The following is a 13,121-nucleotide window of genomic DNA, read 5'->3' as shown; positions in this document are numbered from 1 at the left end:
CAGCCTTCTTGTCTGCTGGCCCTGGAGAGGCTTTTCACCCTGCCCCGGCCCAACCCAGCCCGGCCCAGCCCAACCCGGCCTGGCCCGGCCTGGCCCAACCCAACCCGGCCCAGCCCGCTCCTCTGCTGGCCCTGGGAAGGTTTTTCTGCCCGGCCCTGGTGGATCACAGCCCTGCCCCGGTGGCGGTGCCGGCGGCAGGCACAAGGAGCCCTTTATGGCCGCTCGTGTCCGTGCACAGCGGGTGCTTTGTGTGAGGGCTCCGGCCGTACCCCGGCTCAGAAGGGTTCTGTGTGCGGCCGGGGGTGGCGTGTCCTCAGCTCGCTGTCCCCAAAGGCCCTCGTCACCTTTTGAACCCCTGGATGCTCTCCTTGTGCAGGGTCTGGCTATGCTGGCGGTGACAGGGGTGCCCAAGGGGTGTGGGGTGTGCACCCCACTTGTTGTCACAGCCCACCCTCCTCCAGATGGGTGCAGGGGGACAGCTCCAGTGCTTGGGGAGCTGCAGGTTTGACCAGCCTGCGTCAGAGCTGCTGCAGAGGGAATCCTCCTGCACACAAGGAAGTGCAGCTCCTGTCGCTATCCCCTGCTCACCAGGGCCAGGGAGCCCTGCTGTGCTTTCCAGGCACTGCCAAGGCGGCTGAGAACAGTCTTGGCTGTGCAGGATGTTCAGGGCAGCGTGTTGGAAGTTGTGCCTGCCCATGGCAGTGGAGTTGGCCAAGATGATCCCTTCCAAACCAAAGCATTCTGTGATTCTCTGCTCAGCCCATCTGCCATTTTTATGCTGAGGGACCTTTCAGCGTGGCCCCAGGAACAGCAGTGCTGGGAGGGGCATGGACCCTGTATGGGCTTGGTAGCTCTACTGGTAGCTCACCCCAAGCTCTGTGAGGTGACCCTGCCATTACACAGCCACCAGCTGTCCCCAGGAGCCTTGCATCAGGAGGACAAAACATAGAGCAAGGAGCACACCCTTCCTACAGCCACATTTCTTTTATTAGAGATTACAAGATATAAGAAGCTGAATCTGTGTGCCAAGTGCTGTTGGCTCACTCTGTCTTTCCCCTGTGTGCCATGTGGGCAGAGAGGAAGGGGGGCTGGCAGAGGCAGGTGCCCCCAGGCCAGTCCTTCCATTGGCAGTTGGGTTTTTCCTATAGGGACACAGTTTTTGCTGTGATGGCTATGAGAAAGCATTACGGCAGAGGGATATCTCCAATGGGACAAAAACTGGAACCACTGAGCTGAACCTGCTCTATTCCTCCTCAGGAGAGGCCCACACCTGCCTCCAAAGGCAATCAAAACACATATGGGGACACAAAGGCCGTGACCTTGAAGATGTGCTTGCCCAGGAGGACCTTGTGGGAGAACTCGCTCATCTCCACCTCCACCTCCAGTGTGGCCGGCCCCGCCACGGGGCTGGTGAGCAGCAGCTCTCCCGTGTGCCGGTCCAAGCGCCGCACGGCGAACACGCCGCGGCCGTGGCCGCCCGCGATGGTGAAGCGCAGGCTGTCCCCCAGCGAGCGCGCGGTGGACATCCTGAACAGGACACGGGGCACCGTGCGGTTGGCCTGCAGCGGCAGGTAGTGGAAGGAGATGGAGCTGGCAGCCAGCTGGCAGGCTCGGCTGTCCATGGGGCAGGGGTTCCGCTCGCACTGGCTGCCAGGAGAGAAGGGTGCCACCGCTCAGTGCCGTGGTTTGGCTCTCGGCATAGCCACATTTCTCCTCACAGAGAAAAGCAAGGCAATCTTCCCAAGAAAATTCTGGGATTCACATTCTCTGAACCTCAGAGAATGATCAAAACAATTCTTATCTCATTTGGTGTGCCTGTGTTTGTGCAAAAGTAGAATGCAGTATGGAGACTGTTTACCCAAAGTGACGGTGTTTTGTTTCCTTGGCCTATCAGGGCCAAGTATGTGTGTGTCGGGACTGTTTTCTGACAGCCACGAGATTCAGTGCAGTGGAGTGTTTAGCAGATTGAGTTTAGATGTAAAGTAATGTAATATAATATAGAATAATATAGTATAATAAAGTAATTAATTAGCTTTCTGATAAGATGGAGTCAGATGCATCATTCTCTCCCCTCGTCAGGGGAAAAAATATCCACTATACTCAGGGTGCTGCCCTCATCCTTGCACACAAGCCCAGTCCATGCCACAGGCAGCACTTCCAGCCCTGATGTTGGTCCTGTGGCAGAGCAACCCAAGACAGCCACATCCAGGTGTGCCCATCATCAGATCTCTGCCTCATCCCTGTTTCTGCCAGGCAAATGCTGTGGCTTGCAGGGACACAGCTCTGGGTGACACTCTGAGAAACTGGGGGGGTATCACAGTCCCAGCTGAAGGCCAAGGATGGAGCCAGATGTGCCTCCTGAAGAGGAATCTGTCAGGATCAGGGATGCTCCTCTATTTGGTGGCACAAAGCAATTTAAGCTGAAGAGTAGGATGTCTGGGAATGCTGAAAGGCAGCTGATGGCACCACATGGATGTGCAGCAGAGGAAAATCAGCATCATTCCCCCCAGGCTGGGACTCTGAGAGGGGTCCTGGATGAAGTATTGGGGTGCTCCCATCTGTACCCCTAGCATTCCAAGATCATAGAGGAATATGCCAAGCACACCTGAGCACCCCATGTGGCAATGTGCCACCAGTGCTGGCTGCTACTCTCCCTGCTGCCCCTGGGTGACACAATACAGCCCCCAGCCCACAACAGGACCCATCACCCCGGGACAGGGCACGACACAGCCCGAGACACGCACAGCAAGGTACTCACAAGGCAGAGGTCTTGACATAGCTGGTGTTGTGGCGCGGCGGGGGGCACTTGGGGCGCACACAGCGGTGGCCCCCGAAGGTGTTGATGCAGAGGTCGCCCTGGCTGCAGTTGTGCTGCTTCCCAGTGCACTCATTCACGTCTGTGGTGGTGACACGGGGTGAGTGGGGCTGTCCCCACTGCATCTCTCTTCCCGTGGGAGGCTCCCTGCCCTGCACCCTGGGTTCTTACCCTCACAGGCATTGCGGTCAGCGTGGAGCAGATACCCAGGGGGGCAGAGGCAGCGGTAGGAGCCAGGGAGGTTGAGGCAGTCATGGAGGCAAATCTGCGTCTGGGGGCTGGACTGGTAGAGCTGGCATTCATCCACATCTAGGGTGCACAAAGTGGGGAATGCCCAGAGGTCCCATTGCCACCAAGCCTTGGTTCCCCACCCTCTATTATCTCATCATCATCACCTCCCTTTTACCTTGGCACACGCCACCAGGCTGCAGCTGGAAGCCGGTGTCACAGCTGCAGCGCCGGGAGCCCGAGCGGCCCTCGGCACAGCGGGGCTGGCGGCTGAAGGAGGTGTTGCTCAGGGTCACCCAGTCTGCAGGGGACAGTGGGTGTCATGCTGGGGCATGGGGAGATGGTGGGGCCAAGGTACCGGGGGGCTGCCAGGGAACGGGGAGACAGGCACAGCATGGCCAGATACTGTCCCCATGAGAATCCCCATCCTCTGCAACCCAAACCCAGGCACCTACAGGAGTAGATGGGGCTCTGGCAGCTGGGGCCTGACCAGCCTGGGGGGCAGAGGCACGTGTAGCTCTGGTTGCCATCCACGCAGGTCCCACTGTTGGCACAGGGGTTGCTGGAGCAGTCATCAATACCTGGGGGGAAGGAGCTCGTGAGCATCAGCTGGAGAGGTGCACCCTTGCCCAACCCCGGTGCCCATTGCCGCAGCCTCTGAGCAGAGCAGTGGAACCCCACAGCTCAGGGTGACAGAGGAGCCTGTGGGAAGGGCAGAGCCCATGGCACCCCAGTCCCACTCCACTTCACTTCTGCAGAAGGGCTGGGTGCCGCTCCACGTGCGGTTGTGCCGGCAGGTGCGCGTCTCCGAGCCCACCAGCCGGAATCCGGCGTCGCAGATGAAGTGAACCTCGTGGCCCACGCGCAGGCTCCGGCCCAGCATCCGTCCATTCAGGGGCACTGCCAGCTGTGGGCAGATCTCTGTGGACAGACAGACATGGGTGGGGATGGGCACTGCCAGCCTGGAGCCAACCCCAGCCTGAGGGAGCTGGGGGTCCCTTGCCCAGGCTGTTTGTGTGGGGCCAAGGATCAGAGCTGGCCCCGAGGGGGTGTCACTCATGGGGGTGACCAGCCAGGATTACCGTTGTGTTTGGTGGCCACTCTCTGGAGGTGGCTCTGGAGGATGGAGAGCTGGTGCCGGAGCCCACGGGTGCCCTGCAGGTGGGCAGCCTCCTGTGCCACCAGCAGCTTCTGCATCTGCCGCACCACACTGAGCGCCTGCTGCCTGTTCAGGCACTCCTGGGGGATCATGGACACACACTTCAATCTGCCACAGCCTGGGAGGACTCTTCCAAGCAGGCAGCATCTTTGGGGCTGGTTTGGATGTCCTTCCCCAAACAGAGCCCCTTCCCATCCTGGCTGGGGTCTGACCCTGGCTCTGTGTCTGCTCCAGCCTCAGCCCCCACCTCCCGGTCCTGCTCTGGCACGTGGATGCTGTAGAGAAGCTGCATGCCCTGAGTGCATTTAACATCATTTCAGTGCTGCAGGGGAAAAGCCCCATGACCACCCGCTAGGCCCTGGCAGCTCCACAGGTGCTGTGGCTGTGCTGTACCCTGCCTTCACAGTGCTGGGGTGTGAGAGGTGGGTGCTGAGCAGCCCAGAGAGGGAGGTCTTCTGGGGGGCTGGAGGGGAGGGAATGCAGATCCTTACCTGGGAGCCACTGAGGGGCAGCTGCAGGATGCCCAGGGCCAGCCAGGCTGGCAGAGGGATGAGAAGCATCACGCTGGGGCTGACTAGAGGGGCAAGACGCTGGCGGTCCGTCTCTGCTCGCAGCTGCACTCCTGCACTCGCAAGGACTTATCTGCAGCCTGTGCCCATGTGTTTGTTGGTTTTTCCCCTGCCTGAGGCCGAGCTGTAGGAAAGTTTCCCCTTGGCACTGGCTCTAGCCTCTCCCTTCCGTTCCTTTCCCTCTCTGCACATCAGAGGCTTTGGGGCCTTTCATGTCCCAGGCCAGCAGATATCGGGGCCAGGCGGTGGCTGTCACGGCACTCACGGTGGTACCGGCGGTGCCGGGCTCACCACACGGCCAGTCCTGCCTCTGGGGCTCCCCGGCACGCAGAGATGCAGGATGAGGCTAATCCCGTGCACCAGCTAAGCCTGGGAAAGTCTCCTGGGAGAAAAGATGACTTTAGGATCTGTGCGGGGGTTCTGCTCACTGGTGGGGCTGGCGCTACTGGGAAGGGGAGCCCGGGAATGTTGCAGACTCACAGCTTTGCTGGGGGGAGCTCATCCCTGACTGCAGTTCAGAGGGGAACCCCAGGGTGCTGCTGCAGCCTGGAGCTGGGGTGCAGTTGATGTTATGGTCCACATTAACCCATAAGGGTCAGGGTTAAGGTTAGAGTCAGCATTAGGGCTAGGGATGAGATTAGGATTAGGGTTAGGATTAGAGTTGGGGTTAGGATTAGTGTTAGGTTTGGAGTTAGCATTAAATTCAATGTTTTGATTAGCATTAAAGTAATTGTTAGGGCTAAAGTTAGGGTTTTTTGTTAGGGTTAATGTTAGTGTTAGGATCAGTGCCAAGAATTCAGACCCATATTAGCAAGAGGGTTTGTATGAGAGTTGGGGTTGGCGTTAGTGTCAGGGTTCAGGTGTGGGTCAGGTTTAGACTCAGGCTGAGGGAACTGAAGCATTTACAGCTGGGTTTATGCTGACACCCAGCTCAGCCCCGACAGCTGGTGCGTAGGATGCTCCCAGTCCCTCCTGCCTGTGGCATTGCAGAATCCTGAGCAAGGATGTCTGAAGCCCTCACCTCTGCCATGTGCCAGGGGAGCACCTGCCATGGGTTCTGCCAGCCCTGTGCTGGTGCAGAGCTCTCGTGGTGCTGTTGAGCCCCCTGAGCAGCCTGGGCTGTGGGACCCCTGCTAGATTCCAGGTGCCCACTGAGACACGGCCCCCTTGTGCCCAGCACCTCTCCCACCGCCGGCCCCCGGCTCTCACATCCTCCCACCCTGTAACCACGCTGCCCAGCTCTCCGGAGCGGGTATTTGGCTTCGTGCCTGCACGGTGTGTGTTACCTCCCCGGCATGTTTAATTCATGGGGCAGGAGGGAGGCTGGCAGCAGGGGCCCCCTTGCTGCCCCAGCCCCTTGGCTTCCAGTCTCCCAGCGTCCCAAAGAGGGTGCCGGTAGCGACCCCTGCTCCTGCTGCCTCCCCAGCCCGACCCGGGCTGGGCAGAGGGGCCGGGGCAGAGCACGGAGGGCTGACCCCGCTGCGGGACATCCCGGCGGGGCTGCAGCCCGGGGCCCCGGGAGTTGTCTGCCACATTCGCTCCAGCGAGCAACTGTTTTGACAGAGCCATTACTCACCCGTCAAGCTTTTGTTCCCGCTGCCCAGCGGTGCCTGTCTGGAGTCCTGAATAGGATCAAATCCTGCAACCAGACACACACACACGCACTCAGGAGCGCACGGCCGAGCTCGCCCCAGAGCCGGGGCTGCTGCGGGGCCGCTCGGCTCTCCCCAGCCCTCCCTCCGGAGATTGGGGTCCGCTCCCCACATCCCGGGACATACATGAAGCTTCTGGTCCTGCTGGTTTGCAGCCTCCTGGTGTGGAGGGTGGGTGAGACGAGATCGGATGCTCCAGAAAAGTTGTCCCCGCTGGCTCCGGGAGGTAACTGGTGGAGGGGCTGCCTCTCCCGGCAGCAGGGCTGGGAGGCAGCGGGTTTGGGGGATGAGTGTGCCCTGAGCACCGTCCCCTTGGGACAGACCAGTGTGTGGGGGACTGGGTGGGTGATGGGCCCCCAGGGATGGCAATGGGGGGCTTGGTGGGTGATGGGGGCTGGGGATGGAACGGGACTGGGAGGAGGGGCATGGACTTGGTGATGGGATGGAGTTGGGGGGCTCTGGGGCTGGTGTTGCAATGGAACCAGGGGGCTCTGGGGCTGGGAATGGGATGGAGGCAGCTATGGAATGGGGCTGGGGGTCCTGCAGCTGGTGATGGGGGCTAGTGATGGGTCTTGCCCAGTGGGGTCTGGATCCTGGCAGGACAGAGGCGGGGGGACAGAGGGGCACATTCCTGGCAGTCTCAGCCCACCCGTGCGAGACGGGGGCCCAGCGGGCTGCCCCCCCACCCCGTCCCCTTGCCCCTTTTGTGCTCCCAGCCCAAAAGCTCTTTCTTCTCTTCCCTCAAGTCTCCATGGAGACCCGGGTGCCTTCCCGGTATCCCCGGCTGCGGTCGGACTCTTCAGGGGGAATTCCCACGGCCCCCTGAAGGGTCCGGCCTCAGCCAGGGATACGGGGAGGGCACTTGTACCTCTCAGCCCCCTCGGTCCCTGCCCCATCCCTTGCTGTCCCCCCCAGCTCTCAGCACGAAGGAGACCTTCCTGGTGCTCTCACTGCACAACAAGTTGAGGAGCAAAGTGCAGCCCCCTGCTGCCAACATGCAGAAGCTGGTGAGCCCCCTTGCGGGTCCCGTGTCCCCCACCTTCGATGTCACATCCACCTTCCTGGCCACGCCCAGGGAGGTGGGCAGCCCATGGGTGACGCACAGTAGTTTGCTAACACGCTAATGAAGCAGAAGAGCTGGCTGGTGTGGGGCCCCTGGGGAAGAGTATGTCACTGCCACATCCAGGGCACACTGAAAGCAGGGCTGATCCCTTGAGGTGCCTTTTGGTGTCCCCCATGTCCCTCTGATGCCTCCTAATCACCCAAGGACACAGCAGGGCTCTTTGGAGTCCTTTGTGGGGTCCCCCATCCCCCATGAAGGGCCTTGCTATTCCCCGACCACCTCACACCTGAACACACCAAAGGCAGGGCTGGTCCCTAGGGGTGTCTCCCATGTCCTGTGGTGGCCCTCAACGTCCCTCCATTACCCCCCAGCCACCCACGCCAGGGGCAGGACAGGTCCCTTGCAGCATTGCCCATTGTCGAACCTCTGATGTCCCCCAGTCACCTCCCGGACTGACCATCTCGGTGGTCCCCACGCCCCCTGGGGCTGTTCCCTGGGTGCCTCATGCTCATCCCGCAGGAGTGGAGCGAGGAGCTGGGGCGGCGGGCGGGGGCTCGGGCAGCCAGCTGCCTGCAGGGCCCCGCTCCGCCGCCAGCCCCGCAGCTGGGCTGGAGCGAGCTGCTGCTGCCGGCGGGCGCGGGCGGCTTCGGGGCCGTGCTGGAGCTCTGGTTCGCCGAGGGACAGCGCTATGACTACAGGACGGGGCGCTGCGCCGGCAACGCCACCTGCCGCCACTACACCCAGGTGGGCACGAGGGGCACGGGGGGGCTGCTGGGGACCGGACCCCCGTGACAAACGCTCTCCCACAGCTGGTGTGGGCCACAGCGGGGCAGCTGGGCTGCGGCCGGCACCGCTGCCCCGGCCCCCACGGCCCCAGCGAGGCCTTCGTGTGCGCCTACTCACCGGGGTAAGGGCTGCGGTGGGGCCGGGGCGTGGTGGGTGGGGCTGAGAGGGTGGGGCTGGGGCGTGGTGGGTGTGGCTGAGATGGGTGGGGTCGGGGAGTGGTGGGTGTGGTTGAGATAGGTGGGGCCGGGGCGTGGTGGGTGGGGCTGAGAGGGCGGGGCTGGGGCGTGGTTTGTGTGGTAGAGAGGGGCGTAGCTTAGCGGTATGGGTAGAGTCTCAACCAGGGCGGGGCATGAGCTGACCTATGGGATGCGCGGCAGGGGATGGGGAGCTTGTCCCAGTGGTGGGTGGGGCTGTGCACAGAAGTGGGTGGGGCTGGGTGATGTGGGTGGGGCTTGAAAATGCAGATAGGACCGTGTTTTAGAAGAGGGAGGGTTTGGACGTTCTGGGCCGGGTTGTGTGCTGTGGACTGGACAGAGTGCTGGAAGTGGATGGGGCTGGGGAACGAAAGCAGGGCGGTGATTTAGGGATGGGTGCGGCTTTGCAAGGTGGGTGCGGGCTTGCCCCAGATAGGGGTGCGGCCTGCCCGGGTGGGTGGGGCATCTTCCTCCATCTGTCTGTGGGGCCAGGGGCAACTGGGAGGTGGCCGGGATGCCCATCCTGCCCTACAAGCAGGGACCCTGGTGCTCCCTCTGCACCGCTGGCCTCTCTGGCTGCTTCAAGTCCTGGGACCACAGCGGCGGGCTCTGTGGTGAGTCCCCCCGGTCAGCATGGCCTCTGCATGACCCTGGTGGTGCTGCCTCCACCCCTCCTGATGCCCCAGTGTCACTCTGGTGTTCCCAGAGGTGCCCAGGAACCCCTGTCGCATGAGCTGCAGGAACAGCGGGCGCCTCGACATGAGCAGCTGCCAGTGCACCTGTCCCCCCGGCTACACGGGCAGGTACTGCCAAGGTGAGAGGGCACCATGCAGCCTTCAGAGCCTTGTGCGTGGCTGCAGGCGCAGGGTTGGTGCAGGGCATGCACGGGCACAGCCGGTGCAGTGTGGGCAGCACAGGGGGCACGGCCAGCTGAGCCCCCTGGCAGCTGACGCAGTGCTGTGCCCACAGTGAGGTGCAGCGGGCAGTGCCTGCATGGCAGGTTCAGGAAGGAGGAGTGCTCCTGCCTCTGCGACGCGGGATACGGAGGAGCTGAGTGTGGCAGTGAGTCTGTGCCCCCTGCACTGCTGTGATCCACAGGCAGGGCACCCTGAAGTGGGGCAAAGGGTCCTCTGTGGGTCCATCTCTGCTGGCACAAGGACCCACCTGCTCCTGCCTGTGTCCCCAGCAAAGATCCATTTCCCCTTCCATGCCTGTGACGTTCGGATAGACAGCGACTGCTTCATGGTGTCCCCTGAAGCTGACACCTACTATGGAGCCAAAATTAAATGCCAGGTGAACTCCTGGGGTGCTCTGAGCATCTCTGGGCAGCTGAAAAGTGACACCCATGGTTGCAGAGTCCCTGGACATCTCACCTCTGCTTGGAGCAATGCTGGGCCATGCAGATGGGGCAGACTCACTCCCTTTCCCACAGGAGAAAGGAGCGATGCTGGCCCAGATAAGAAACCAGAAGGTTCAGGACATCCTGGCTTTCTACCTCAGCCGCTTGGAGATGGGCAACAGGGTGACAGACACTGATTTTGAGACTGGAAACTTCTGGATTGGTGAGAGACAGCAGTAGGCAGGGTGCAGAGTGCCTGGGGTGCTGGCAGCCATGCTAACCCACTTTCTGCTCCCCCAGGTCTCACCTACAAGACATCCAAGGCTTCCTTCCGCTGGGATGTGGGTGAGCCATCCTCGTTCACCAGCTTCGCTTTCGGGCAGCCGGACAACCAGGGGTAAGTGGATCTAGAGGACACCAAACTCTGCATGGTGTCACTGCTGGCTGGCTTCAGCACCATCCTGGTGGGACACAGGTTTGGGAACTGTGTGGAGATGCAAGCGTCAGCTGCCTTCAACTGGAACGACCAGCGCTGCAAGACCCGAAACCGGTACATCTGCCAGTTCGGTGAGTGAGAGGCTGGGAGCCCTGCTGGGCCCTGGAGGTGCCAATCCCCTGCTCTGCCGTGTCTGTCCCTTGTTGCTAGCCCTGCCCAGACCTCTGTGTCTCTCCTGGGGTGGGAGGCACTGACTGTACACTTGCCATTGCAGCCCAGGAACACATCGCCCTGTGGCAGCGGGACCCCTGAGCTGGCAGCCCTGGGAACTGGCCAGCGCTGGCTGCTGTGCTGATCCTGGGGCTCAGGAGGAGCCTGGTGCTGTGCAAAGCCCAGACCGTGGCTCAGGAGGATCTCTGCACAGCTCACTGTGCAGGGAACGAGGGGCTGAGGGAACCCATGGCACTGGGACCTGGCAGGAAGGGGTGTGCTGTACCTTAGCATCCCTGACACAGCATCTTCTTCTGCCCCTCACCTCCTCTGCCACCATCACTCTGCAACACCCTGGGCAGGAGACATCCCTTGCAACAGCCAGGTACAAAAGCATCCTACTCCAAAAGGGGCAGCTGGGCTGTGTCTGGACTGTGGTCTCAGTGTTACGAGGGGCCAAGGGGGCTCTTTGGGGGTGCAGACCTTGGCATAGCTCAGGGAGGACCAGCCTCAGCTCTGAGCCATTGTCCTGACCTGGGTGAGAATGCCCCAGCCTGGTGGGTTTTTCACCCTCACCTGGTCATTCATCATTTGCCTGGTCATTAATAAAGACCCTCTCTCCTTTGGGAAGAGCAATTTGTCTCATTTTCCTCCCCCAAGCCAACCAGACTCTCCTTAGCCACAGTCCACATGCTGCCTGCACTGGATGGAACCTCCAGTTTCATCTCTGGAGTGGGTTCTGGGGTTGCTGGAGCCAAGGCCAGCCTTGGCTGAACTCATTTTCAGCATGTGGAGTTTCCTTGGAGAGATGGTGTTAGCCAAGAGCTGCTTCTTCCAGCGCCAGGATGGTCCCAAGTCACAGCTTGCACCCCCTGTGCTGGGTGCAAGCCCACCATGGTGCAGCTTGGCAGACAACACCACTTGCTCCACTCCATCCCCAGGAATAATCAGATTCCAAGGAAGCACCCAGCTCCCCCTGAACTCCTCAAGGACAGTGGGAGCAGAGGGAGTGACCCCAATTGTAGAAGCACATCCTTCCACCCTGCCCATGGCTGGCAGAGGCCCCAGGAGGCCCATGCAGGCAGAAGACTCACCAGAAAAAATACTATTTATTATTATGAAAACACCAACAAAACACAACTTGCCATCCTGAAGCACTGTCTGGGCAAGAAGTCCAAGGGATGTGCAGTCCATGCCATGGTGTGGTTCCTGCCTGTGCTGCTTGCACAGATGGATATGGTGAGGAGCTTGGAGTGAGGGTTTCAGCCTGGGTGGAGATGTGGGGTCCTAGAGTGCCAGCAATTGCTTGGAGGGAGGTCTCGGGCAGGCTCTGGCTGCTGAGGCAGTATGGAGGTTGTTCTTGGGGGCCTTCAGCAGCGTGCAAGGCTGTTTGGGTCCTGTGGTGCCACTTGAGAATGGTCTCCTGCAACATGAGAGCTTCTCGGGTGCACTCTGGGGTGCTCGGGCAGTGTGTGGGGGTGCAGATTCCCGTGTCCTTGGGCACAGCTCTTGGGTCTCCAGCAGGGCAAAGGTTGGCTCATCCAGTCTCCAGCGGATTCAGGCATGGATCAGGAGGTTCACCAGCAGTAACAGTTAAACTTAATAAACTTTTCAGATTCTAAAAATAAACTTATTTTAATCCCCAACAGTGATGTGTGGATCAGGCAGGCTCCAGGGGTCTCCGACAGTATTGAAAGCAGCTTGGGCGGCCTCTGGGAGATGCCTCATCCCCAGCCTGGGGTACTCAGGTCTCACGGGCACTCAGGCACTGGTGGCGGCGGCGGCAGCGGCGGTGGCAGCGGCGGCGGCATCGCGGCGCTGCGCGGCCCGCAGCAGGCTCTGCCGCAGCACCGGGTACTGCCGGTGGCAGCCATCGAGGCCGAGCCGCAGGGCTTGCGCCCAGTCCTCGGGCGGGCCGCCCCGGCCGCCGCCCAGCACGGCCGACACCTGGTTGAGGGCGGGCAGCAGGGCCAGCGTGAGGCGGGCGGCGGCGCGGCGCTCCTCGGGCTCGGCGGGCTGCAGCATCCACGAGGCGGCGGGCGCGGGCGGCCGGCACAGCGCGCAGCCCACGGCCAGGTCGTACATCTCCACGCCCGCGTCCGCCAGCGCCAGGGCGGCGGCGCTGACGGCGGCGGCCAGCGCCGAGCCCCCGTCCTGCAGCAGCAGCGCGCTGACGGCCAGGCGGGCCCGCGGGTAGCGGCCCAGCCGCACAGCCGGCTCCAGCGCCTCCCGCAGCGCCGCCGCCGCCTCCCGCTCCGCCTCCCGCTCCGCCGCCGCGCCCGGCCGGCCCCGCGCCCCTCGGCCCGCGAACGGCGCCCGGCGGAACTCGCAGATCAGCCGGCCCGGGCCGGGCTCGGCCGCCTCCCGCGGGCCCCAGGCGGCGCACAGCACCTTGGTGCCGCTGCCCAGCTCCACGTAGGCCGAGCCCTGCGCCTGGCTCAGCAGCCCGGCCCGCGCGAACAGCGGCCGCAGGGCACAGGGGTCCCGCGGCGCCGCCCCCGCGCCCTCCTCGTCCTCCTCATCGTCGGCCGCGGCCGCTGCCCACAGCGCCGGCGGCTGCGACTCCTCCGGGCCGCGCAGGCGGCGGTGATCCAGCGGCATGGTCGGCGGGACGCCGTGAGGGCGACGGCGGGGCGGGCCCGAGCGGGAGGCGGGCACAAGCCGTGACTG

The 13,121-nt window shown here is 62.3% G+C and overlaps 3 protein-coding genes across 3 annotated transcripts; 1 reads left to right on the top strand and 2 right to left on the bottom strand.

Annotated features, from left to right (window-relative positions):
* Positions 1 to 1,099: 1,099 nt before the first annotated feature.
* Positions 1,100 to 4,819, bottom strand: LOC128932806 (fibulin-7-like). Its single transcript, XM_054269528.1, has 8 exons — positions 4,694 to 4,819; positions 4,126 to 4,282; positions 3,794 to 3,964; positions 3,499 to 3,624; positions 3,222 to 3,344; positions 2,987 to 3,124; positions 2,759 to 2,897; positions 1,100 to 1,647 (listed from the first exon to the last, which is right to left on the bottom strand). Exons 1-8 carry the CDS (start codon positions 4,760 to 4,762, stop codon positions 1,287 to 1,289), a joined length of 1,284 nt encoding a protein of 427 aa, XP_054125503.1. The 5' UTR covers positions 4,763 to 4,819; the 3' UTR covers positions 1,100 to 1,286.
* Positions 4,820 to 6,242: 1,423 nt separating this feature from the next.
* LOC128932870 (C-type lectin domain family 18 member A-like) lies at positions 6,243 to 11,056 on the top strand. The gene is made up of 12 exons (XM_054269611.1): positions 6,243 to 6,649; positions 7,339 to 7,430; positions 8,006 to 8,230; positions 8,296 to 8,393; positions 8,959 to 9,080; positions 9,173 to 9,280; positions 9,436 to 9,528; positions 9,653 to 9,759; positions 9,899 to 10,028; positions 10,106 to 10,202; positions 10,281 to 10,372; positions 10,516 to 11,056. Exons 1-12 carry the CDS (start codon positions 6,550 to 6,552, stop codon positions 10,551 to 10,553), a joined length of 1,302 nt encoding a protein of 433 aa, XP_054125586.1. The 5' UTR covers positions 6,243 to 6,549; the 3' UTR covers positions 10,554 to 11,056.
* Positions 11,057 to 11,541: 485 nt separating this feature from the next.
* Positions 11,542 to 13,067, bottom strand: EXOSC6 (exosome component 6). The gene has a single exon (XM_054269612.1). It carries the CDS (start codon positions 13,050 to 13,052, stop codon positions 12,213 to 12,215), a length of 840 nt encoding a protein of 279 aa, XP_054125587.1. The 5' UTR covers positions 13,053 to 13,067; the 3' UTR covers positions 11,542 to 12,212.
* Positions 13,068 to 13,121: the final 54 nt, after the last annotated feature.

Source organism: Melozone crissalis, unplaced genomic scaffold (genome assembly GCF_028551555.1).
Source record: "Melozone crissalis strain CALT ecotype California unplaced genomic scaffold, PUWL_Pcris_2 ptg000007l_1, whole genome shotgun sequence".
Lineage (NCBI taxonomy): Eukaryota > Metazoa > Chordata > Aves > Passeriformes > Passerellidae > Melozone > Melozone crissalis.
Note: the sequence above shows the minus strand (reverse complement) of the source record. Positions and strands in the feature narration are given on the sequence as shown.

Coding starts and splice junctions, on each gene's coding strand:
- LOC128932870 (XM_054269611.1), top strand. CDS start 6,550: ATGAAGCTTCTGGTCCTGCTGGTTTGCAGCCTCCTGGTGTGGAGGGTG. Junction 7,431..8,005: donor CTGCCAACATGCAGAAGCTG/GTGAGCCCCCTT, acceptor CTCATCCCGCAG/GAGTGGAGCGAGGAGCTGGG. Junction 8,394..8,958: donor GTGTGCGCCTACTCACCGGG/GTAAGGGCTGCG, acceptor CTGTGGGGCCAG/GGGCAACTGGGAGGTGGCCG.
- EXOSC6 (XM_054269612.1), bottom strand. CDS start 13,052: ATGCCGCTGGATCACCGCCGCCTGCGCGGCCCGGAGGAGTCGCAGCCG.
- LOC128932806 (XM_054269528.1), bottom strand. CDS start 4,762: ATGCTTCTCATCCCTCTGCCAGCCTGGCTGGCCCTGGGCATCCTGCAG. Junction 2,898..2,986: donor TGACCGCAATGCCTGTGAGG/GTAAGAACCCAG, acceptor TCACCACCACAG/ACGTGAATGAGTGCACTGGG. Junction 1,648..2,758: donor TATGTCAAGACCTCTGCCTT/GTGAGTACCTTG, acceptor CTCTCCTGGCAG/CCAGTGCGAGCGGAACCCCT.